This window comes from Podarcis vaucheri (assembly GCF_965113315.1).
Source record: "Podarcis vaucheri genome assembly, chromosome: 3".
NCBI lineage: Eukaryota > Metazoa > Chordata > Lepidosauria > Squamata > Lacertidae > Podarcis > Podarcis vaucheri.
The window spans coordinates 55,251,293-55,277,925 of NC_138761.1; the positions used below are offsets into that span (position 1 = coordinate 55,251,293).

At 43.6% G+C, this 26,633-nt stretch overlaps 2 protein-coding genes across 2 annotated transcripts in view; one reads left to right on the top strand and one right to left on the bottom strand.

Annotated features, from left to right (window-relative positions):
* Positions 1–21,725, bottom strand: part of IGF2R (insulin like growth factor 2 receptor) — a 65,229-nt gene extending 43,504 nt beyond the window's left edge. The window contains exons 1-11 of the mRNA XM_082215154.1: positions 21,397–21,725; positions 14,899–15,029; positions 10,719–10,843; positions 9,783–9,881; positions 9,001–9,133; positions 7,042–7,162; positions 5,382–5,499; positions 4,450–4,612; positions 2,391–2,565; positions 1,770–1,873; positions 604–765 (exon numbers count right to left, since the gene is read on the bottom strand). Coding sequence (XP_082071280.1) covers positions 604–765; positions 1,770–1,873; positions 2,391–2,565; positions 4,450–4,612; positions 5,382–5,499; positions 7,042–7,162; positions 9,001–9,133; positions 9,783–9,881; positions 10,719–10,843; positions 14,899–15,029; positions 21,397–21,710 — 1,645 coding nt within the window. The 5' untranslated portion in view covers positions 21,711–21,725. The remainder of the gene's footprint in view (positions 1–603; positions 766–1,769; positions 1,874–2,390; positions 2,566–4,449; positions 4,613–5,381; positions 5,500–7,041; positions 7,163–9,000; positions 9,134–9,782; positions 9,882–10,718; positions 10,844–14,898; positions 15,030–21,396) is intronic.
* The window catches only part of LOC309528087 (proto-oncogene Mas-like), a 59,446-nt gene that overhangs the window by 20,165 nt on the left and 12,648 nt on the right, over positions 1–26,633 (top strand). The window lies entirely within an intron of this gene.

The following is a 26,633-nucleotide window of genomic DNA, read 5'->3' on the forward strand; positions in this document are numbered from 1 at the left end:
AACAATCCCAAAATATGGTTAGTTTACCTCATGGCAGGACAAATCTGCCAAGGAGCATATTATATAAGTGCTCTAGCTCCAGGATCTCTGCTAGTTGCCCGATAGCTTAAGAATTCCAACACATTCGCTGTGTTCCAACAGCCAGAACATACAAAGCCATTTTCTGCTGATATACCACAATTCTGAACTCCAACTCTAAACTCCTTTTGATTTGGAAAGTCACCAGCCTCTGATCTGTGACTGAACAGGCTAACATCCTACGGTATTAACCTGCCAGTGGTATAGACTTCCGTTCACACAGAGGGACTTCCCCTCCCCCTCCCCAGCAATGCATGTACCCCAAATCTGTTCTGGGGAGTTGGGGGACTTTGCTAAGCAAACTGGGGTGGGCGGGTTCAGGAATGGAGGAGAAAAAAGAGAATTCTCACCACCCACAGTCACCACCTGGAAGGAGTATAAGCCATTTAAGATAGCACTTAAAATAGCCCTCTATTTACTGTTTTCAGGTTTAAAACATTACTGGACATCTGAGATAAGGCAAAATGAACAAAAGTTTTAAAATGTAGTGCATATCGTAATGATTTTTTTTTAAAATTGCCATACCAGAATGACGAATCAATCGTGTCAAGTCATATCGTTTCCGTTTGTCTGTAACCATACAAGGAAGATCTTCTTTTGCTACACATGCGTATTTGGTCTCCCAGGTGAAGAAGTATGAGCAATCTGTTTCTCCTGTAAACACTGGGCTTCCTTTGCCATCATTGTCTTTGAGAAGTTCATTAAAAATATAGGAAGATTAGGATAAGGAAAATATAAATTACACAAATTATAGCATTAAAATATTCTCATAGTGCCTTATAACTTATGATTAAAACAACAGCACTGGCACTTTACCCGGAGCAGCTGAAAGCCAGTCCAAAAACTATTAAAAACCCAGGAACACCCAATTTAGTGCTGGATTAGATGATGTGGGGAGATGCGTCACTAACCTGTTGGCTAACTGTCTCACCACAAAGAGTGAGGGCACCCAGAGGCATAGCTGTCAATTTTTCCCTTTTCTTGCGAGGAATCCTATTCGGAATAAGGGAATTTCCCTTTAAAAAACGGGAAACGTTGGCAGATATGCTCTAATACTGGGCAGGTTAATGTGGGAGTATGTAATTCTAGCTTGAAAAGTTTTACTTCTCAAGCTTAGGGTGTACATTAAAGTACTGGGTACAGAACCATCTATGGGTTTTTAAGATTCTCTGAAGAATTAAGGGTTGTGCACTATAACATCTGATGGGTAAGAATGCAAGAATGGTGTTGGATAATTCAAAGAGCCTCTCTTGTCAGTATGTCTGAATACCAAATGCTGGGAAATCATGCGTGGAGAGAGCATATTGTACTCTGGTCTTACCTGCAAGCTTCCCTTAGGCACCTGGTTAGCCACTGAGAACAGCACACCTAAGAACCTCACGAGCAGGTTCTGCTGCAAAATATCTGCTGCTTTGCTCCCAATATCTGAACTCTGAGGAACATGCTACCTCTGAACATGAACGTTCTATTGCTCTCATAACAAATACCCAGTTATATACCAATCCTCCATTAATTAGAAATCCTCTTCCCTACCCACATTTCTTAAATGCTTGCATAACTTTTAGACTTCAGAGCAAAAGGAGCTATTAGCATTCAAGCAGTAGTGGGCTGTGGTGGGGCAGCTGCAAGTATTATTGGAGGACACAGAATATTGCTCAAAGCGATCCATAGATAACTAGCATATTCATTACCTGCCGTATGATTGCATTCAAAGTTTATGACAGTCATTCGCTCAAATCCAGAGCTGCAAGGATCTCCTCCTGGGTATGTCAGAATGAGGTCTCCATCAGCATACCTGATTTCAAAAGCCAAAAGGGTGAATGTTCAAATATAGCTCATCTAATTTAAGGAAGAAAAAGAGCTCACCAGTGGCCCACACTCAATGGAAACCAGAAAAAGGTTCATTAGATGGGTATCACGACTCAAAAGAGGCAAACAGATTTCTAATTTGGAATGTTATCCATTTTAGCTCTACATCTGTCTAAAAGATCTTTGCCTTGTTAAGGCCTTCTCTTCCAAAACTAAGAGCAGAAACTAGACAGTAGAATCTGAGTCCAACAGGATTGTCCTCCACAACAAACTCTGAATTAGTTGGTTAGAGCATAGTGGCGATAACGCCAAGGTTGCGGGTTCTAGCCCTGAACAGGTGCATATTCCTGTATGGCAGAGAGTTGGACTAGATGATCCTCAGGGTCTCTTCCAACTCTAAGATTCTATGAATCTAGAATTGCCAAGAACCAACACTGCATACAGGTGCTTTAGTTCCTAACAAATACTAACCCTCAAAGACTGTTTTCTAATTAAGCACTCACCTGAGAGTTTGGTGGGTAAACCTTCCTGCCACTTTCTGCTGAGGAACAGCTGCATGTTTGACCTGGCACGCCGAAGCATTGGCATCACTGCAGTAGCCTCCAGCTGCTTTGCCACATACATTCAGATAATAGGAATACTCTTCTCTGTCTTTAGCAACGTAAGGTGTGACATACGCTAAAGAAAGGAGGGTGGTGATGATTGAAGCACATATTTGGTAAAAGTATTTAGGTGGCTATACAGAGAGAACTACACATTTACAGCCACAGAACTTGTGTAATCAGTTTACAGCCCTGTTAGTGAGCTGCTTGTGTTGTCACCTCATGCCCCACAAACTCACAGCTGCATCGCTGTTCAGCTCTTTCCATTAGCTGCTTCAGAAACCCATGCAAAAACGCCAAAAAACTTTCAACCACAATGTGACACAAACCACACATTTGGTTTATGCAAGTTAAGGATTGCAACTACAGATGCCAACACAATCTACAGCTCTCTTCTTCATCACCGTCAGATTTAGACAGAGGCTCTGCCAACAGCTCACTAATCATGGTTTCCACATCTGGTGAGCAGTATCCAATTCTGAGGTTTTGCAATCTTAATGCGGGCATGTTGGTACAGTCCACCCAAAACTGCATCACCTCTGGTTGGAGGGGGAAGAAACAGTCTCCAGCCACCGTGAGCTAAGAAGCTGGGTATTAGGGACTTACAACCTAGTTTTCTCTTCAACAGTTTAGCTCTGGGGTCCCCAACATGGAGTGCGTGGGCACCACAACACTCTCAGAAAGCTATACTTGGTGCCCACCAAGGCCCTGACTCTTCAAATTTATTTTTAACCACTTTTATTCTTATTTGTTTTTGTTGTGGTAGTTGTAAATTTTGGGGGAGGGTTGTTTTTCTAGGTCTGAGTTTTGCTGCGGGCAGCCAGGGGTGGGGGTGAGCAATTTTCTTCTGTGGAAAAGGGTATTTGTAGGGTGACCAAAATGTTGGCTTGATTTCCAAATGTGTCGTTGCTCCCAGAAAATTTGGCAAACCACGTTTAACTTTTCCCATGCAGCAAACTATTTATACAAACTACAGCTGTGTCCTGGATTCAGCCACATCGGGCCGATTCAGGGGAATCTGGGCTTGGGACAAGTGAAGTCAGGCTGAAACAGTCCCAAGCCACCCAGCGTAACCAGGGGTAGAGAAGGGGGTGATTCCCCAGCACATTTTCAATTCTCTGGGATGCAGGTGCTCCTTTGCAAGGCTCTTCCCGTCAGGAAAGCAGCTTGCAAAACAGCACCCCATAGGTTGGTGGATACTATTTTCTAAAGGTGCCTTGCAGAATTCCATCTCTCTACCCTGGCCTCCTTACAGCCTGTTCCCAAGGATCCTATTACCACAGCAACTCCCTGGGCCTACTACTACCAGCTACACATGGGCTGTAGAAAGCTGGTGATGCTGCTACTATGGGAGGAGCAAGCAGGGAGCCATGGGAGAAGAGCACGTGGTCCCTGGGTTGGGGAGGCTATGCACAGTCCTACAATAAGGAACACTTTCAACACAGACCAATTTAGAAGCGGTGTAACCCTATACAGGACTATACCACACACTAGCACCAATGCTTCTTCCTCTACCATAGCTACTAGATGTTAGGATATTTCCGTTCCACCTTAAAAGGGAGCAGGCTTTGTAAGTTACAGAGTCTGCGCATGTCCTGTTCACAGGATGTTTATGCTTGCTGTTTCCTTTCGATTTCAGTTGGTCAGAGACGCTGACACAGAACGGTCATGTTTTTCTTTGTTCTGTTCAACGCTAAATAAAGTCTGTAAAATATGCTCTTCTGCGGTGCAAGCTTTCTGCCTGTGTTTCTGCTGATAAAGAGGAGTGTACACGAGCCTATCTATCTCTGAGGCTTCGTGTCGCTAACTGCTGGATCTGCCTGTCTACGGGAGATCGATGGATGTCCGGCAGCCGGCTTGGGGCCATGATGGACAATATCTCCCTGGCAGTTTCCCAACACTAACTTGGTTTATATTGATGCCACTGCTTCACCCTTAGGGGAAAAAAGAGGGTGCTTACCTGGAATTTGTTTGAGGGGTGTCAAATTCACATAGATACCATGCTGCTTGCTGGTCAGGACACAGTTGTTACTCTCTAGGTAGTCTCTGTGACAGGCAGACTCTGTAACCCATTCAATCTCGTACTGGCAGTTACTTTGAGCAGTGAGTCTGGGACTTGTCACCTAATACAAAAGAAAAAGATGTGTGCCCAGAAAGGTGAAAAGAAACTCCCTTGGGTTGGCTCCAAGTTATAGCCCCCTACAAAGTTCAAAAGGCATATTTTGCACACACAGAGACTCGCACACACAAGATGTGCTGTATGGAGTAGATCCACAACAAGACAAGCAACAGAGCTTGTAATTTTATTGTGTGGAGGAAGGAGGAAAGAGAAGGAGAAGCTGCTTTGCTGAAATGCACCCCATGATGCTTCTAGACTTCTACCACTTTGTGTTGGACTAAGACCTGGGAGATCAGGGTTTAGCTCACCCCTCCGCCATGAAGCAGAGTGACTGTGGGTGATCTTTGGCCTAACCTACCACACAGGGTTACTGTGGGGATTAAATGAGGAGGGAGAGAAGGCCACCTTGAGCTCCTTGGAGAAAAAGCTGAGTGATAAAGGCAATGAACAAATAAATAATATCCCAGTTTTAACTAACTTTTGCTTAGAACAAGCCAGAGTTTCCCTAGTTTGCATGTTCACAGGCTAACCTATCATTTAGTTCATTTAGGCCACTGTATACATGTTTTAAATGAAAATATAGAATAACTGAGTTGGAAGCTGGCTCAAAAGTAATTGAACCCAACCTCCTGCCAATGCAGGAAATCCATTGCTACACTGTCCGTGACAGAGGGCCAGCCAACCTCTGCTTAATAAACAACTTTAGGCCCAGGATTTTGTCCATCAGTTTCTGTCATCAAGCAACAGGATTTGAAACCCCAGGTATCAGTTACCTCTTTTTTCCTCCCCTCTGGGCACACAAAAGTAACAGTCACTGCTGGATCATGGTCACCACAGAAGTCAGGCCTCTCATTTGCATTGCTAATTTTGCGTTCGTATCTCAGGGAAAGCCTGGAAAAACGGGGGGGGGGGGAGTTTGAGAGAGGAGACCGTGTGAGACACGCAGAAACAGCAAGAGTGGGATTTAATACAGCTACCTTATACAGTGGTACCTCGGCTTACATACGCTTCAGGTTACATATGCTTCATGTTACAGACTCCGCTAACCAAGAAATAGTACCTCAGGTTAGGATAAGAACAGAAATCGTGCTCTGGCGGCGCAGCGGCAACGGGAGGCCCCATTAACTAAAGTGGTGCTTCAGGTTAAGAACAGTTTCAGGTTAAGAACGGACCCCCAGAACTAATTAAGTTCTTAACCCGAGGTACCACTGTACTTTTAGTTTATCAGCTACACTGGCTCCCAGTCCATTTCAGACTACAATTCAAGGTACTGGCTAAGTATTTTGGAAAGTGGCTTGTTCATCTGTTCTCCCTAGATTTGGGTGTATCTTGAGATATCATCACAAAACTCAGCATGAGGGTTCCCAAGGTGAGGGAAATAATCTTTGTTTATGTTTGGATGCCGGAAGCCATTTTGAATCAACATGGTGGGCCAAAAGGTGACTTTGGTGTGATTTCATTCGATTTTTGGCTTACGGGGTCCAAACTCACAAATAATACTATCCATTTAAAAATCACAATATTTTTCATTTTTGTACAAGTTTCTGGCACCTACAAAGCCCAAAATGTCTTGGGACCAAAATGCATGAAGGACCACCTCCTTATGTGAATCTCCATTTTTCCAGCTCAGCTGTTGCTGCGCAATTGCTTTCTGAGGCATATGTGTGGAATTTCCTGTCTCAAGAAATTACCTTTATCTTTTTAATCCACCAGCAGATGAGCATATTTCCCTTCATCCAAATAGTTGATTCCACTGCTGCTAAAGGAATTGAATTGCAAACGCCATTCTTTGTGTGCTTTTTACCGTTTAATTTGTTTTAATGGCTGGATCATTGTTGCTTTGTTGGTTGATCTCCTATTTTATTTTTTGCATTTTTAAAATTATATGCAGGTTTGTTTTAACAACTTTTGATTTTTTTAATGAGTAACAGTATTTATTTTTACAAACAGATGTCTGCTGTTGTATTTGTAATATGCTTTCAGCAATTCTTTTGTGAAAGTCAGAGAAGGACACAAAATTACTAAGAAGACTAATAAAATTTAAATACTAAAAAGTTTCTAGATCATGCTTTTATAAGTGGTTAGCTTTACCGTGCTCCAGAAACAAAAACTGGCTAGATTAATTACGGATTAAAGAAAATACATTAAATGGAACTCTTAAGACACCAGTATTCCCAACAGCAACAAAATAATTTGAGTGCTAAATGGTAACCTGTACTTTACAGTAGACTACTTTTGAAATCATTTACTAAGATTGATATTCAAATGATAGCCACTTTAAAGCAGAGATGGGGAACTTGTGGCCCTCCAAACGTTGCTGACTACAATTCTCATAATTCCTGATTGCTGGCCATACTTAAGGGTGTCAAAAAGCACTGTAGGGGACCCAGTTTCCTCACCCTGGTTTAAAATACCATAAGACTGAAGTCATACCTGTTTTTATCAAGCTGCTTGAGTTGTTCTTTAGGATGCCCCAGGTCAAATGCATGACCATCCTTCAACAGGCAAGCTGAACTTCCCTCTGGACAACCCTTGCCCTCAACAGAGGATTTTCCTGTCAATACAATGTTTATGTAAGAAATAAGACCATAAATAAGGTTTCAGAAGGATGTTAGGGCAAAGTCTTCCATTTAAATGTAAACTTAATTTTGACCATGTAGTGCATAAGAATAAATGGGACGAGGAGACTGCTGGGCCAGACTGAAAAATCAAAGCTACAGAAATCAAAGATTATCTTTACATATAATACCCACTAAGCTGGAGGAGTAGGCAATACTTATCTTAACATCTTTATAGTTGCAGAAACATTCTAGAATGGCAAAAGGTACTCTGTTCAAGATACCCAGAGTGGAAAAAAAATATTTACCAAATACCTGCATGCACCATGCATATCAACAACAGTTCCTGGCTGAATGGCTCTCTAGAAACGATACTTCAGAGAATATGAACAGTCTTTTGGTAACTCTTGAGTTACTGTCCTAAGAGGGGTAAGCTTTACAAACTAGTATTACCCCAGTGATGTGTTAAAAGTTTGGAATAATCTCAACTCCACATATTATTCTTATTTGGCATTGTTTCCTAAAACTCGCAAGCTTTTATGAGTAACTTAAGATGGGCAAAGCCAGTTCTAATAAGGTGTATTGATCCATCTACTAATGATTGATCTATTATCTACTAATATCAGAAGCTGAGCACATAGATGACCTCTTACTTTGTTTTCTTCAGCACTGTGTTAGAGAGGAAATGTCGGGACAGTAACTTGGAAAACTGACAGCATTTGAACTACAGATCCTATAACAATCATGTACAAGAGGAAATCTGGGAATGACTGTAGTTCAGTAGCAGAACATCTTTTTTTATAACAAAAGGCTCCAGATTCAAATTCCCAGCACTTCCAGGTATGGCTGGAAAAGACTCCTAACCCAAAACCTTGGAGAGCTGCTGCCCAAGTCAGCAATACTGAGCTATGTGGAACAATGGTCTGACTTCATATAAGGCAGCTGCCTGTGTTCCACTGTTCCTCTGGAAGGCCTAACAAATCTTCATTGTAAAAAAAATGATGCAAACAATGCAACAGAGAATTTAGGAATGTTTGAACACAGGGAATTTGTTTTCTATGTCTCTTAAACTGAGGAAGTCCACTGTAAAATTGTTTTTTTGGGGGGAAGCTCAGTCGGCACAGCATGAGACTCTGAATTTTAGTGGTTTGAGCGCCACGTGGGGCAACAAGATTCCTGCATTGCAGGGGGTTGGATTAGATAATCCTCATGGTCCGTCCCAACTCTACCATTCTTTGATTCTAACACCTGGAGGCTGGAAAAGGGTTACTCAGGCGTATCTCGGTTCATGTTTGAAAGGGCTGAGGTAATACACTTTTCCGAACGCATCTGAGGTTTGATCGTTCAGATGTATTCAAGATTCCGCTAGGAAAGAAAATGGGCTCTTAATCAATTAGAGATGTGAAAGCCTGTGGTGGGGACAGAAAAACAGAGGTGAATCTCTGTTCTTAATTCTGACCTTAAGGGAAAAAAGCAGCAGCATCTCATTCCATCTATATAACCACGGCAATGGCCCATTTGGAAAATGTATCCCAAAAGCAAGTCTCAAAAAAAGAAGGAGGAGGTCATTATAGTCAGTACAAGATTGTGTAAAACAGTATCATGATGCATCTAGTAAAATATTTTAGTGGCCCAAGGAGTCACCAGATACTGCAAAGTACTGACTAGCAAAATAATTTTCAAAAAGAAATTAAGCATGTTTCAACCTGTTTTAAAAATATGTATCAGACTATTTACAGGAAGGTGTGCTTCAAGTTTCTAAGGCGAAAATGTGACTCAGATGAAAAACAAAAAGCAAGCATATTAGACACACAATGTATGCCAAGGTTCAGACCTATGTTTCTACAGACGTTGATGTAGAGCTCCACGTCATCATCCGAGTCCTCTACCAAGTATCCTCCAGAAGTTTTAATCAGTGGGTTCAAGTCACGTTTCCTCAAGTCTCCATCAAATACGTAACAAGGCACCTAGAAATTAAATCACACTAATGACATGCAGAAGAGAAAGCATCACACCATTTCAGAGACCATTTCACACATTTCAGGAAAGAATCCCAATACAGACGCTCCCATTGGAGACCTGCCTATGGAAGAATCATGCTTCAACATGTATAGCTGATGTAGATATTGCATCAAGTTTTGCTGAAACGGTTGGGTAAGTGCCTTGCTGCCAATGGAATTGTGCATTAATTCAAGGTGCTGGTTATATAGCTCACCAGTGGAACCAGGTTGGGGCTAGACTGCTTAGAAGTATACCTTAGGCTAGTCAAGGCTCCATTGTCCCTCTCTGGCTGCTCTTTACTGCCATTATGATTTGCTCACTAGGGAAACCAGCAACAGGGCTGAGGAGCAACCATGCCCACCTCCCTGTGTTCGCCTGCCCTCTCCCCGTTCTTGCCGTTGCCACATGCTCTCTTGCCTAGCATTGAGCATGAGGTTGACAACTTTCCTTGTGATGTGGGTCCCATGTGGTTCCCAAGCAGTAACCCTGTGCAAGAGATTTTAACAGGTGGCATCACCACCCTCCTTTCAACTTTGGCCCATGAGACTGATCCTGAGCAGGACCTGGCATGTGGAGCCAAAAAGGTTCCCCACTCCAGCCTAGAACTTGCATTACCTCTTCAGTTGGTTTAAACAAATCTTTCTTGCAGGCCACATATGTCTTCCATTCAAAGTAGTGCACACAACTGGTTGAAGTCACAAATTCTGGGGAACCCTGATTAAGAAATTGACAAAATACAAAGTGTGCTGTTACTCATTATTCAGCCAAAAACAGAAAGCTTAATCGTTCAAACAGGTAACAGAAACCAATTACCTAGAGCTAGAACAAGAACACTCTAGCAGGTAATTAATTGGTGAATGACTTTTCGTTGGCAAGTTGGCAGATATGGAATGAAGCCAGGAATATGAAAGTACATACACACAGTGTACTACAAACTAAGGTACTTGGAATAACAGGACAATTAATTAGAATTCGGGTTCTCAGATGCCTTCTCAAATGCACTTTTATTTCCCGATTATACATGAAAAACATGCCCCAGTAGCCCAACTTTTTATAGATCTTAATTTTAAGCTGCTCTGGCAGTCAGTTAACGTTGGCTGAGAAAACAGGTGTAACTAAAATACAATACATCTTACAGTCAACCCGTGTGCATAAACTGATTAACTATACAGTTACTGAGAGATAAAAACAAACATTTGGCTTGGGTATCCCTTCTAAACAAAGCCCATGCACTCCAGAAGAGCCAAGGAAACACAATATACAGGTAGCTTTATAGCAGAAAGAATCTATAAATTAAAAGTAACAGATGCCATATTGAAAGAAATAAAGCATATGAATTGACATTAAGTCTTTAAAATATAAAAAAATGCATTTCTCAACATGTTTGTATTTTCCTATTGTGATTTATCAATTATACTTTTGTATTGGTTATCATGTTCAATGTTTTAATAATAAAACTTAGCTTTCAAAAACACATTAAAAATTGAGGAAAATATTCCTTGCATATATTTTTAAAACTAGAAAGGTTTTTGGCAATAATGCCATACTGACCAGAGTCTTCCCACAATAGAAATTAATGTTGCTTTGTAATTTGTGCTCGGTTCCTTGCTGTCTACAAGTCTGTGTAGTGTTGAACTCCAAGAGCAGTTTAGAACTTCTCATCAACGAGGAATCCCCTAAACAAAGCAACAACGAAGTCAAAATATATTTATACCCCTGCCTTATATTGTGTAAGACTAATAGAAGCTTGGGCCAAATTGGATTTGCCAATCCACACAAGCCTTCTGTAATCCAATTTTAACCAATTCAGAACTGATACTTTGAAATAGATCTTCTGTAATTCAGAGGGTAAATGCCTATAATTTCAAAAGCTTAGTACAGGGCATATTGTAGTTGTTGTTTTTTTAAAAGCCCACCTGATATTCACTTACAGAAAACACATTTGTCTTGATTACCTTTATGCGCAAAGATTGAGCTAAACATGTTTTGGAGTAGTACAACACCTTCATGAGAAATCTCTTTAGGTTAAGAATGGATTGAACAACACCTACTGCTGAAAGCCCCATTAACCTACTCTCATTCCTCTGATCTCTTGGCCACCCAAGAGCAGCCAGCAGAACTCCAAGCTTGTCCACGCCCTAGAGCCATCCCTCACGAAAACCCTCAGCACCCAAAGCAAAGATGCTCCCAAGGAATGAGAACCCTTTTCAAACGGTGTTGGATGAGGTACAAGGGGCTGCAGGGGGTGGAAAACTGGGAAGAATTCTGCAGGGATATTTGTGTACATGGAAGGGTCTTGCCCTGCTTAGGAGCCAAGCCATATAGAAGCCATATAGAGCAGAACAAGAGCACCCCCTCATCTAGTCCTTTTCTGTAGGGAGAAACATGTGGGTTTTGACCTTGAATGAGTAGGCTGGCTCGTGACTTAAGAAGCATTAAAAAAAATCAAGGAAACATCTATCTCTATTTCATCTTTCTAGCGTTGAGGAAGTTTAGCTTTCATAATGAGGAGCATCCAGTCAGGTGAGCCTCCACCTGCAGTCTGATGCAATACAGCTTCGCTGCCTCTGTGCAAAGTAGGCCTCTGTTCTTTTTTTCTTATTTTGGCATACAGCCAAAACATGAAGCTGGAGCTATTCACTCACCTATCTAGATCGCACCTTTCCAGTAAAGGTGCTCAAGCCAGCTAATGCAACAAATACAACAAAAAGCAATAAAAGGAAAACCCAAAAAGAAGGCTCTTAAAATCATCCATAAACACACACACACACACACACGTTATTTTTTTTTATAATAATTTTTATTGCATTTTTTTCCAAATTACAGATAAAACAGAAAAAAGAAAGAACATAAAAAATAAAAAGAAGGAAAAAACAGAAAATCACAGCCATTTCAACAACTTATTTCAGATTTCTATCGGACTTCCCCGCATATCGGACTTCCCCACACGTTAAACCCAATCGAGAAACACATCGTATGAATCAGAGGCCCAGCTAAATAAAATGTATCTGCCTAGCAAGCCCCCCATGAAAAACTGAAGCCTAGGTCTTCCCTAGGTTGGTCTAGGCATAGAGTCTTCAGTCATCTGACTACAATGCATTCTTAGTCTGCGGTCATGTATTGTGTAAGTGCATAGAAGACCCTGCTGGGTCAGGCAAATGTCTCATCCAGTCCAGCATCCTGTTCTCACCATTGCCAACCAGATATCTGTGAGAAATCCGGGAGGAGGACCCCGTGGTTTCCTGCAAAAGATATGCAGAAACATGCTGCCTCTGACCATGGAGACAGGGCATAGCTTTCATGGCTAGTAGCCACTGACAGCCTTTTTCTCCATGCATCTGTTTAATGCCATAAAACTAGGATCACAGTGTCTGTGGGCAGCACCCCATTTTTTAATTATATCATGGTTTTAGCAAAGGGACGCGGGTGGCGCTGTGGGCTAAAGCCTCAACGCCTAGGGCTTGCCGATCGAAAGGTCGGCGGCTCGAATCCCCGCGGCGGGGTGCGCTCCCGCTGTTCGGTCCCAGCGCCTGCCCACCTAGCAGTTCGAAAGCACCTCCGGGTGCAAGTAGATAAATAGGTACCGCTTACCAGCGGGAAGGTAAACGGCGTTCCGTGTGCGGCTCTGGCTCGCCAGAGCAGCGATGTCACGCTGGCCACGTGACCCGGAAGTGTCCCCGGACAGCGCTGGCCCCCGGCCAATAAATGTGAGATGGGCGCACAAACCCCAGAGTCTGTCAAGACTGGCCCGTTCGGGCAGGGGTACCTTTACCTTTACCTTTACCTTTAAATCATGGGAGGCATGATTTCTCCTCAGTGTCTCATTTCCCCATCTTAGTGCACACCCATGTATTTGCCAAGGAGTTTTGAAGAAGTCTTTAGTGTGCCACCATCCAGAAATACTTGTGTTCCTTCAATGAAATTCCCTCTCCTTTTGTCTTTTTCGTTCTCTTGTGACTACGGCCAAGTCCAAAGTCAGTGAAGATGCTCAGAAGAACATAGCTAGCATCCCTGCTGCAGCTTGGACTTTTGCCAACTCAGAAAGAGTGAAAATAGATTCAATTTTTGACTGGCTTTGCCAGGACTATTAGGAGTTATATATTGCTTAAAAGGAAATCAACTCCTTTCATTATTCCACAGTCAGGAGCAAGAGATAGAGACAGTCTGCGGCTATGAAGGTCAATGGTTCTCTTCTTCCCCATGCCCGAGAACAAAATATTGGCTCCAGAACTCAGCTTACATTGACAAGTAAGAAGTCTAACCCTCTATAACAGCTGCCAAGGAAAGTCCTTGAAATCATCCAGAATTAATATGCTCTCGAGGCCTAATTGCAAAATTAGAAATGTTCTATAGGATGTGTTCTATTTGAAATTGAAGTCCAGAGGCTGGAGGATGATAATTTAATAAAAGTGTATGGCTATTTTTTAAATGACTGCAAAATGCAAAAAAAAATTACATGTCATTTCAGGATGGGTGTGGGTAAGTAAAAACAAAAGAGTAACTGGGTTGGATCCCAACCTGGTGCTCAAGTACTGCTTCAATCCACAGAAGTTACTGGGGAAAGGTTCCCACTGGAGGAACACAAGGGAGAATCCATTTTCAACCCTTTTCCCTGCAGCCCCCACCCCCTCAGTTTTTCAGTGTTCTGGTGTCTCAACCAACCCTCCAGAGAAGCGAGTCAGGCAGCATACGGGGAAAGGAAGTTAGAAAAGATTGCCTTTCCCCTTCTTTCAGCATGGAGTGGAATTCAGTGTTGAGGGTCTCTATATTTTGTTTTCCTTACAGCCACCTTGGAGGTGGTGTGCCACTCATTTCCTTTTAAAGCAAGTAGCCCCCCAATCCCAAGAGCATTTTTCAGGGCGAAGTGGGAGTATGGAGGAGGTGATGAAGGCAAAGTCTTGTTGCACAAGCAGAAGCCTGTTCTGCAGGCAGATCAACCTATGGTTCTTTCCAAGGAAGAGAGGGACAGAAAAAGCTTTTTACCCACAGCTTCAAGCTTTCTAGAACTTTTACATCTTTATCTAGGGCAGGGAACATGTGGCCCTACACCATCACTAATCAGCAGTTTAGAGATAGTGTGTGCTGCTTGTGTAACGCTTTAATAGGCTCAGGGCAGAGAGATGGATTTTATGGAGCTTCTAGGCTGAGCTGGTCATGTCACACCCCTCTCTCTGGACCCATTTTGGGGAGGGAGCCAAGGCATGTAGAAGGAATAACAGGAGCAAACCAAATCCTCATTCTCAAGGAAAGGTAGATCACAAGGGTTGAGAAAAGCTAGATGGCTCCAAGCATCACGCAGGTTATGCAGCAGATGAGAGACCAGAGCACCCCCAAAACAAAACCTTGCCCACATACCCTGCCTGCCGCTGGAAGATTTCATGTGCACAAACCTTAACGGATTGAGTTATTTCTGCCTCCTCAAATTGCTGGCTGAAAACAGATCCAGACTGAACTTTAGGATGCCAACCCACATACACATGCATTACAAGCCAGGAAAGAAAGGATAGATTCGTTTTAAAGCAGTCCTTATCAGTTTAAGCCATTCTCCTCCCTTTGCACACCACACCCCAAAAGTCAACTGCTGCAAAGGGCAGGTGATATAGCTCACCAGCAAGAACATGAAGCTTTCAGCACAAGGAGAGAAACCTTGAACACAGGCACACGCAAGAGAATTTAATGTGTGGTGTTTCACATTTTAACATCCATATAGCAGACAAACCTCTGGACTTACCTACTGAGAAACTGGCATTGCTTTTTATGTCGTATGCACAAATGGTACTCGACCCTCCACAGCCTGTGGAACTACCACAGAGGTTTATTTTGTAGTGTACTTTATCTGGATCAACAGCTTCCCACGTATAACTGAAAAAGAAGAGCGGGAGGGAGGTAGAATGAATATGTGCTGCCAAACTACATGTTTCAACAAAATAAAAAAAATCCTTCCAGTAGCACCTTGGAGACCAACTACGTTTGTTATTGGTATGAGCTTTCATGTGCATGCACACTTCTTCAGATACATGTTTCAGCCCAGGCTACTCATCAGCATCTTAAATCTAGCCAGCTTTTTCTTCATATTTAACACACACCCCTCCCCCAATGAGCTTTCCAGCACACTGTCAGCAATGCAGGGAGATGCAACAACGAACATCTTTTTGATAAGGCACATTTCAGATTATATTCCGAAGCAATTTAACCAAAATAAAATTTCACTAAACACATGCAAGCCATCTATTGTCACCTCAAAAACATGGAACAAACTAAAAGTTGTGAAGCGCCCTGTGATCTTCAGATGAAGGGTGGAATACAAAGTTATTTAATAATAATAATAATAATAATAATAATAATAATAATAATAATAATAATATGATGGTGATGATGCATTTTTTCTGAAATTAGCATTTAACGCTCAGGAACGTAAGACACTGCCTTCCATAGAGGTCCAGCTAGCTTCAGTATTTCAGTCCTACCTAGAGACACCAGGGATCAAACCTGAGAACTTTTGCATGCAAAATATATGCTCCACCTACCACCAAGCTACAGCCTCTTTGCCAGAATGTCATAGAAGATTGGCCATTAGTTCAGAGGGACACTCTTCCAGCTGCAGTTAATATTTCAATAACAAACTTCTAAGTAACTATGTACCAGGAGTAGCTAAACAGATGTTTGAGGACTAAATTCCCATCATCCCTAACCATTGGCCATGATGCCTGGGACAGATGGGTGTTGGGAGTGCAACAACATCTGGAGGGCCACAGGCGCCGTACCTGTGTGGAAAACATCAGACAAAGGATTCAATGTGTCTTACAGAAGTTAAAAGCAAGTTGTTATTGAGAACTGAAGTGGCACTTAACACTTCCATTTTCACATTTGTGTTTATTGAACAACAGGTCCTGTTCACCCTCCAAGCAAACATATTCACCCTTGGAAGCATATGTATTTCTCCCAGTGCTGTCACCCGTACAATATTCATAGGCGCTCTCATCTCAGGAGCCTTAACTATATTGGCCTGACTAACGTCAAGGGAGATGCTTCTCCATGGAAAGCCCCCTGCAGCTGAGGGCATGTTTAAAATGACTCAATTAATCAGACAAGAACTTGGACCACACAAGTTTCATTTATGCAATCTGACACGGAATAAACATTCAAAAGAAAAGCCTTTAAAAAAAGGTTGGTGTTAACAGTGAGAAAAAGCTTTCAGTTTCCAGGCCCAAATCATGAGACTTCTAGTCAAATGGAATGTATTTTTTATGCCCCTGACACAAAGGCAGACAAAGGGAAGTACGGGCTAGTTAACGCTGTAAGCAATTCTACAGTAGTCATGGCCCACTTCTCACTAAGGGAGCCAACCTGACTCAGAGAAACATTGCTTGTAGGGCTGGGCATTTGACTGACCCAAAACAATTCAGTCAACTGATGGTCAAAGTACTTAAAACAACATCAGAAGAGAATACTTTTAAATCAACAAGTCTGAGACTTGTGCTCATTACAAAAGCAACTTGAATTGTTAACTGTTTTGCCATGGGCCCACAGATCTTAGCTAGCCCGGGTAGCCAAGCAGGGTCACCAAGTCTGCCAAGGTCTTGTTCCCAGTCTCACATTGTGACAATGGTCACCATCCTTGGTACCAAGAAAAGTATTTACCCAGATGCTAGTGAGGCACACAACACCGATATTGGGCCAGCTGCACTCCTGAGCACATTTAAAGTGGCTATGCTGAACTTGAACCCACTGAATGGTTTGTGGTCAGGTTATCAGAAGAAGCCCCTTCACTGGTACAAACCTGCCTGCACTCCAAGATAAACTCCAGAGGTCCTATCTCTAAAAATCAAAGATACTGAAAAGGTTGTTTCTCTGGAGCCTTCCATTTGCAGCCCCACATTTGTGGAAACTCCCTCCCAGGCACAAGACAAGGTCTTTCAAGTAGCAAACCCCCCCCCCCCCCCAGTTTGTGAACTCTCACCCAAGTGATATACAAATGGCCCAATCAGTACAAGCTTTTGAAACTCACTTATTTCAGATTGTTTTTTCTTAACCGGCAGAAGGTGTGACTGCACCCCAAAGGCACACTCCTCCATTGTTTCCCGAGACAGATGGCTATTAGCACAACAAATGGTGCTGATTTTGGAAATCATTTTAAGTTGTTACAGCTAATATATTATAATAGTCTATTGTTTTAGTTAGACTACTATTTTAAATAATTTCAACTGAAATATGGATGGCATTTTATACCCAAAATAAATTGTCGTTTTAGGTAAGATGTCCTGTGAGGGCCTTGCCCAAGCAACAGCCTAGAAATGTTTAAATAGATATGTAATGTGGGACTTTTAGGTGATGCTACAAAAGATTAATAAATGGGGTGCAGGAGACGAGGGCCTGTGTGGAGGTAAGGGGAGAAGTTATGGGAAGGCAGAAATGTGAATTAAGTCCAAAAATAGTGCACTAGGCATTGGAACAGACATAGTGATAACGTATGGACAACAGTCACTCTCCATCCACTCTACCATAAGACCAGCTCTGTCAGATTTCTCCTGCCACTGTCATCTCTAGTAGCCATTCCATCAGGCTATAGGGCAAGGAGACACATAGAACTGCAAGGCCTCTGCTGTAACACCAACAAATTTCACTCCTCTTCTCCTTGAAATCTTTCAATTCCTGCTAGTCATTACAATAATTCTGTAACTAACAAATGGTGCCCGATATTGCTTTTCTGTCCTCCCTCCCAAACTGCATCTACTTCAAGAAGGCATCTAACAGTGAGAGATTTTCCCCCTTAATCTACAGTATTGCAAAGCACCATTGAACAGCATGAGGTCAGGGCTTAACTTTCTAAATATTCCCCCTTCAAAAAGCTGCAACCCATCCTAAATGGAAAAATATGGTAGATTGCCCTCCATAATTTTGGGTATGATCTCTCTTCTGGAAATGCAATGTTAGTAGTGGTGTAAATCTGCCTATTTGCACTGTGTTGGATTTCAACACATCATGGATAGTTAAAATTTATCAGAAGCATATATAGATTAAATTTTAAAATGTGGCTTTACACTAAAGTTTGTATATTGTTCACATCTTGCATTTAAGAAGCAATGTTCTAAATATTTCAATATTGCTTCCTCAGACTAGAGTATAATTGGAAAAATCCCAAAGACTCCACACTGAAATTTACCAAGGGAGAGCATATTTAAAATGCTGGCAGGAAAACAAGAAAGAACAGGACATATCCAAACAAAATACCATATAGATTTTTTTAACCAAGAAAATATAGTCAGTTATGTAGGCAGTTATGAAAGATCATGAAGCTGTAATTGCAAGCTGACACGCAGAAGACTGACTAAGGTGAAGTTAAGTGCTGGTACCAGTGGTGTTGAATTTAGAATATTTCTGTATTTTCCAAGTTTCAACAATTTGTTTTGTTGTTGCTGTTTTGTTTTTGGTAAACATCACTATATCCCCCCCCCCCCCGAAAACAAATGATACTGATAAAGACACATCAGTTCGTCACCAAGTCAGTTTTAATCTTGACTCAACCAGGCTTTTTGTTAATTTCTGCTCTGTGCTCAATTGCAAGTCTGCAGGCACATGCCAAAATTACCTGCCATGTTCTACTTTATACAATGGCAAGGTTGGAATTGCTGGCACAGCACAACCGAACAGTTTAATAAATATACACAGAGAGAGACCAACCCACTTGCATTGGAATGCTACACAGATTCTCTAAAGTAATGAATTGCTTTATTCATTGCAAAAATGAAGCAAAATCCTTTTCAGTAAAATCCTGCAGGTATACAGCTCACCTCATTCACACAATGAGCCACTGTTTGTGTTTATTCAATGTGGAATGCATTTTTGCACACATAAAGAGTGCTTTTCCAACTTAGTCCTGAATAAATGTACTCCAAGTATAACCAATTTCTTGTTTTGCTTTGAAAATGTATCTACAATTCAACATGGCAGCCTCTCTCCACTTTAACGCAAAAATCAACAAAACAGAAGAAACAGATTGTAGTGTAACATAGTGGCCAAAAGACAAAGCCAAGAAATCAGTGCAGTCCCCAATTCAAATGTCACTTCTGCCATGAACTTAATGGGTGGCCTTACTCAAGCATTCTTCTGTCTGTGGATCCCCATTTGCAATATGGGGATAACTGTTACAGCTGTGGAAGGCCATCTTTTATAGCAAGGCAGGAAATACTGACGAACCATTCTCTAAAGAATCAGTTACTTGCAAACAGTCAAGAGTTGCTGAAATTTCCATACTGGCAGGGATTTATTAAAGAATATTCTTCTGAACAGACAATTCATCTGCAGCGATAGGATCCGAAAATATACTATTTAAGGATGGAGTGCATGGAAAAGATGAAACAAAAGGAAGCAAAGAGTTTAGTTGTGTTGGTCTGAGGCAGCCTTCATAGGGCTACAGCAGCGATCTTCTGGGATTGTAGAGCGACCTCAGCTAATTAAGACATGCCTAAACTTGCCTTGTATCAATGTAAAAAAAAATTAGAGAGACGTAAGATGGGAAGGGTCATAGCTCAATGGTAGAGCATCTGCTTCACATGCAGAAGGTCACAGGTTCAATTCCTGTCATCTTCAGGTAGGACTGATAATTTTCCGCATGAAACTCTGGAATGTCTTCCAGTCATTGAGGACAATAATGAATACATGGACCAAAAGTCTGGTTCAGTATAAGGCAGCTTCCCCTGTTCCTTATTAGTTCCAGTGTTCTCCCCATCCAAAGTTTATTGTTTCCTTGGAGGGAAAGTTTCAATTAGCCATTAACCTCATTGGGCTTGGAATATCTCACCACTTAGGGGTTCCTCTCTTCCATAGCAATACAAAATGAGATATGTAACGCATTTGCAATGCATTTTGAACACCCAAAGGTGCTAAATAATTCTTTAAGAATTTTGAATAAATGCTATTTACAGTTTGCTTAAAGTAACAAGATGCAGCATACTAACGCAAAACATCTATGCATGCTAGGCTACTCCAATTACAGAGTTGCCTATGAAGGAGACATAGTTCAGTGATACTGTAAATGCTTTCCATACAAAAAGTTTCTGGCATCTCTAGGCAGAGTCAAGAAGGGCCCATCTGAAATCCTGGAGAATTGATGGTAATCAGTAGAAACTATCTTCAGTTAAATGTATCATATCAGACTTTGTCTAAAACAGCTTCATACATTCATAAATGTTTGCATAAAAACATGATGGGGGCTGAGCCTCCTTTCCACAGAAAGCAAAACATACTGAACTTTTGAGATGGCTATCACAAGGCAGCAGAGCAGGCAAAGGTTAAATTAACAACTTCTCAAGTTAACAGCAGGAAAAACCTGTTCTGATTACTAGATTTGCATTGTTCCAAGCATACCATATGCAATTATTTTAATGGTGCAGGATCCAATCCACTGAACAAGCTAAATACACAAGCAATAACTCTAGTTATACTTCCTAACTAAGAGGAAGGTCTGAGATAGGCAATTAAGTTCATTTCGCAACGCCATTCTCCCAAGGGAAATTTTATGCAAATGTGTTTTGACAAAGTGTAATTGAATCAATACATCACAGCTGTGAAAAACCTCAATTACTATCCAGGCAAAAACTGCCTAGGAATGAAGACTGTTTTAACAGTTGACAGAAAGCTGTGGACGCGATGCCCCTCACGTCCAGGCAATAAGGACACTGCTCCAGCCCAGTACTGACTTGAATAGTACAGCAGATGGCACCCCAGCTAAATTCCTTGAAGAAAGCATTCCTCCTTGCATAAAATCACTTTAGAAGTTACAAACCAGCCCCACTGCCTGCACAGATAACATGTGTGAAACAAACCCGAGCGGTTCCACCTATGGGCGGGATGGCACTAGGAGCGGTTGCGTCCTCTGCGAACTAACACAGAAGGCGTCTTTTACAAGACACACAAACGCACATTTCCCTAATACAACCGAGGGAATACAGAAGGGCGGGAGTGGGGGGGGGAATTAGAAGGTACGAAAAGGCTACTTTAAAGACTAAATGCGAGATGTCCCATAACCGTTACAAATACAAAAGAAGAGGAAGCCGAAGCAGCGCTTGTCTGAACGCCCAAGCGTTTCCCCCTGCGCGCCAGGTGCTGCACGGAAAGGGGAAGCAGCAACTCGAGTTTTCCGGTTCCGCGCGCCGCCCTTGGGCCCCTGCCAGCTGTTCACCAGGGGCAGCTCCCCGGGACGGAGGAGGCGAGCCAGGCACTCACTCACCGGCACAGCTCCTGGTAGCTGAAGCTGCCCTGGGCCGCGGCGCCGGCGGCGGCGGCGCTGCCTCCCTGCTGACTCGGGAGGACGATAGCGAGGAGCAGCAGGACGAGAGAGAACCCGGGTCGAGCCCCAGGCGAGGAAACCCGGAGCGGGCGAAGCCCCCCAGCCGGGGCCCAGGCGCGGTCGCGTCTCATGGCGGGGCTCGGGGCTCTCGGCGCAGCTTCCGGGGCTACTCCGCTGACATGGTCGAGAAGACGGGAGAGAACAGGCAAGCGGGTCATGTGACTCCCGCCCCAACACACGCCAGAGCCGCTCATGTGACCCGCCCCGCGCCTGTCACGTGGCGGCAGTCATGTGAGGCGGGGCGTGAAGAGCGGCCGGTTTCCGACGGTGAGGGGCGAAGGAAGCGGCCGAGGCTGATACGCTGATGGGGCTGCCGCTCACAGGCTGAAGCTCACGCGGGCGCATAGGCGCCGACTCCATGGGGCTTGAGGGGGCCCGAGCCCCCTCAAAAATTCGTTTGGGGGGGCTCAGCCCCCCCAATAATCTCAGGCGGCGGTGGGCGCGTCCGCGGCTTTTATAGGGCGCCCGGCGCGCACCAGCTCGATAACGGGCACCGGCGCGGCGGGGGGCGCCGGGCCGGGGGAGGGGGGCGGCCGGCCTGTCTCCTTGGCAACCCCATTGAGCAGCGCCGGCTCCCCCGGGAGGGCCATCCCCCCGCGCCGATCGCCAACACCGCCGACGCTGTGGCTGCCCGAGCCGAAGCCCGAGCCTGAGCCGAAGCCCGAACCCGAGCCCGTCAGTCAGTCAGGAAGGAGAAATGGGGAGGGAGACGAGGGAGGAAAATTGCGCGCAGGGTGAAGAAAGGAGAAGGGCGAACGAGACGAGCTTCCAACCCAAAAAAGGGCTGGAAGACTGGGAGGATGAAGGATCGGGAAAGAAAGCGACGCCTTCCCCGCCCGCGACGTCGCCCGCTTGTCATTGGCAGCGCAGCGGGCGCCCAGAGGGGCTGGGCACCGGCGCAGGGCCCCTCCACAGCCGCGGAGGACAGCTGCGCGGCTAGCAAGGTGCGCCGCGTAGAGCGCGGCCCTTGTGTGGCCCGGTGGCCAGGCAAGCTCGGGCGGGGACCCCCATGCGAATCTAAGACGGGAGAAGAGGGCAGAGCAAAGGGGGTCCCTTCCCCAACCTCCGGCTCTGAGACTTCCCTGCGCCCCAGAAAAGCGAAAGGATTTTCTCTTCTTCTTTTTTTATAAATATTTTATTAAGTTTTCAAATACAAAGTTAGAAACATACACTGAAGAAAAAAGTAAAAGAACAAGAAAAAGAAAAAAAAGAAAAAGAAGAAAAGAAAACCAACCATTCAACACATTTTTTATATAACTAACTGGACTTCCTCGCATCTCCCTTACCCTGCATTCTTTATAATAAAGATATCAGCAAATTATTACCTTGTTTCGTACCTTATTTTGTACTTTTCAAATACTATACCTCTAAATTTAACATACTTTTCATCAGTTACTTATATCTTAAGTTAAACATAGTATTACCTTAGATTTTGACCTTTTCTTACTTAAAATATAATTTCCTGTTTCCCAAATCTAATTGCTGAAGCTATAGTTTCCGAATCGTGTAAATTTTTAACATTCATACAACTTATATTGTTTTTGTAAATAGTCCTTAAATTTTTTCCAGTCCTCTTCCGTTGTTTCTTCTCCCAAATCTCGGATTCTGCCAGTCATTTCAGCCAGTTCCATGTAGTCCATCAATTGCGTCTGCCACTCTTCCAGTGTGGGCAAATCTTGTGTCTTTCAATATTTTGCGATAAGTATTCTTGCTGCTGTAGTTGCATACATAAAGAAAGTTCTATCCTTCTTTAACACTTTCTGGCCAACAATGCCCAAGAGGAAGGCCTCTGGTTTCTTGGGAAAGGTATACTTAAATACCTTTTTTAACTCATTATAGATCATTTCCCAGAAGGCCTTCACTTTTGGAAAAGTCCACCAGAGGTGAAAGAATGTCCCTTCAGCCTCCTTACATTTCCAACATTTATTATCAGACAGGTGATATATTTTTGCAAGCTTGACTGGGGTCATGTACCACCTATAAATCATTTTCATAATATTTTCCTTCAAGGCATTACATGCCGTGAATTTCATTCCGGTGGTCCATAACCTTTCCCAGTCCTCAAACATGATGTTATACCCAATATCCTGAGCCCATTTTATCATGGCTGATTTGACTGTCTCATCCTGAGTGATTTTCTCTTCAACCTGCCCTCCATCCTCTTGCAGAAAACTCTTTGCCTGCCCTGCCCGTATCTCGTTTTTGCTTTTTAATTCCACACACGCACCCTTTGGACTTCGTGGCAATCGGGCACGCGGGTGCGTTTCCTAAGAGAGTGAGGACCCCCGCCTCCTCCCCACCTGCTCCCTCGCCAGCCAGCCAGCCGCGCGCCCTAGCCGGAGAGCCCCGGCCGTCCCCGTCGCGCAATCGGCTGGATCTCCCTTCAGCAGGCCGTGCTCACAACTCGGCCCAGGGACCCCCAGCAGCGGATCTCCGGCTCAGCTGAAGAATCCGGCAACAAGCCCCCTCCTCCCCAATCGCTCCGCCGAAATACGCTCCAAAACCCCCCAGATAGGCCGCCGGCCGCCAAGTCTAGTGGCGCCCTGAGCGAGGGTCTCTCCCCAACACCGCCACCTCGAACTGCGTTCTCCCGGCTACCCGAGCGAACCAGCGGCAGGACCCCGGTATGGGCCCCCCCAATATTTTTTATAAGTCGGCGCCCCTGGGCGGGCGGCTGCATCCAAGAATGGATAAGCCCAGAAGAAGCCCCCGGATAGGAACCGTAGAACTGGTTCACACGTGCGCGCGCGCGCCCGCTTCACTTGATTTGACTCCGGGGCTCAGCACTTCCGACTCGCGTCTCAGCTGCCGGGTGGGCGGAAGGATTCCCGCCGGGAACGCGGTGCACGCGATGCGTTAGGTGTGCAGTGGCTCGTCCACACGTGCAAGGCAGCCGTGGCAGTGAGGAACATGCGTGCGTGAAGCAGCCACAAGTGCCTAATTCCCAAAGAAGCAAAGGCACGGGGGTTCTTTTTGGAGGCTGTGAAAGGGCCCCTAGAAACTTCTTTATTACATGGAGAAATTAGAATAACGGTTTTACTCAGCATGGGCGGTGGCTACTAGAATGGAGGAAAGCCTCCGTGGGCTCACAAGTGGAGACAGCTGCTGCACTCGGGTCCTGCTTTTGGACTTATATAGGTGTCTGGTTTGCCACTATAAAAACAGGATGATGGATGAGATGGACCGTTTACCTTCTCAGAAGTACATACTCTTCCTATGCTCAGAGAAATCTTCCATGACTCTTAGAAAAGAGGCATTGGGAAAACTTCGTTGGGTTTCCGAAGGCAATTAAGGCATGAGACTAAGCTTCACCCAGAGTTTACTAGATATGTTTTCAAAATATACCTTTTATTTTTGCTTATTGAATACATTTTGCTTAATCTGTGATTACTTATTTATATTGGGCATGCAGGCCTGGTTCTCATGACACTTGGATCGTGTTCATCCTCTGGTCCTCCAATGTCGTCTTTATAACTCACGATTACAGAGTTTAACCATGAGCCATAGTTTGAATGACACCTTGCCTTAGCTCTGTGTGGTGTGGAGTAAAAAAGACTGGAGGAGGAAGAAGGCTGCTTATTTGTAAAGTTTGGCTTACCGTGTCATGCAAACCAGCTTGCAGCCTAATTCTACCCATATTTACTCAGAAATAAGCCCTGCAGAGTTCACTAGGGTTTGTTTCCAAGTCTGTGTAAATAAAAGAGAGCAATCTTAATTTGAGGAGTGCTTTATAATCTTTATTGTGTACACTCTTGTAATGAGCTTATAAAGTAGACCTGTGTCACCAGCAGGTTCAACTGTCTAAGAGCAAGCACATTGGACAAAATGTAAATATTTGGGCTATAAAACAAATCCATTCCAGTCTTTTAAATAGTTAAAATCCCTCTCCCCAATCAAAGGCATCAGTTTATTTAAAAAAATCAATGACATAAAAAGGTAAAGTTAGCCATGGTGGCCCATAAAAAAATTCCAGAATCCAGTGTTAAGTTGATACCTGCATTAAGCCACCCAAGATGCCAACAATGTGCAAGCTTTTGGGTTCTCTAGAACTCTTCTGGGTAGATGGTTTTTTTTTTTAAAAAAAAAAAAAAAAGCAAGGGTGCAAATGGTTAGTGGTAAAGCCATGTGTCCACATCTAGAAATAATTTAAGATGAGGCTTTGCTGTTTCATGTAGGTTTCAGGTTGCACCAAGAGCCATTGGGAAGGGGAAATATAGAATGGCTGGCTCCCCATCACCGTGAATAGATCTCTATTCCTGTTTCCCTTCTACCAAAGAACCTGTGTGTTTTGCCTAAGGAAGGAAGACACCTGGGTAACAGCTGGCTTTGGCATTCTCCCATGTTAGCCATGTTTGCATGAGCCAATCCTCACAAAGTGTTGGGGGATCATGAATTTCTGTAGTGCAGACAAGTGCTCAGCAACAAGGAGCCTCCCAAAATTCCTTTGGTTAGATGGGCTGTGTACCATTCAGTTTCCAGGCACAATGGGGAACAATTAGTACTGGAATACATCCAGTTTAGTCCCTGGATTTTCTCTTCAGTATTTTTGGTAAAAACATATCAAGCCAGATGTGTTGCACCTTACTGTCCATTTTCCAGAATCCTATTCTTGCCTTTAGACCTCAAGAAATGGGTTTCTATGGACTCCTTACACAGAGATCACTTTTGGTTCAAGTCCTCAGATGAAGCCTCTCATTATTGCTTTCTAGTCAAGCTGCCCACTGACATCCTAATTTAGCCCTATTTGGACTTACTAGTTTCCTTCTTAGGGTTGGTGGACAACTCCCTTGCTGTGATCCCAATTTGGAAGAAGGTAACCTGGCTGCCCTGTTCTCACCGTCAGCTTCACCCTCACCTGCCCTCTGCTAGGTGCCTGGGTATCAATGAGTGTACAGTAGCTGCCTGTGAATAAATATTATCCACCTCTTGCCTGGTGTGTGAGCAGCAAGTTAAATATGCACTGGTGATTCACACTATCTCTCCAATATGTCCTGGATATGCAATTAGTAGGATAGTAGTAAATGAGGAAGGTTCTTACATATCTTAACATTTGCCAATATTCTTTCTGCAGAGCAAAGGTTCCCTCTCGTGTGCTGTGATGATAAAGCCCGAATCGT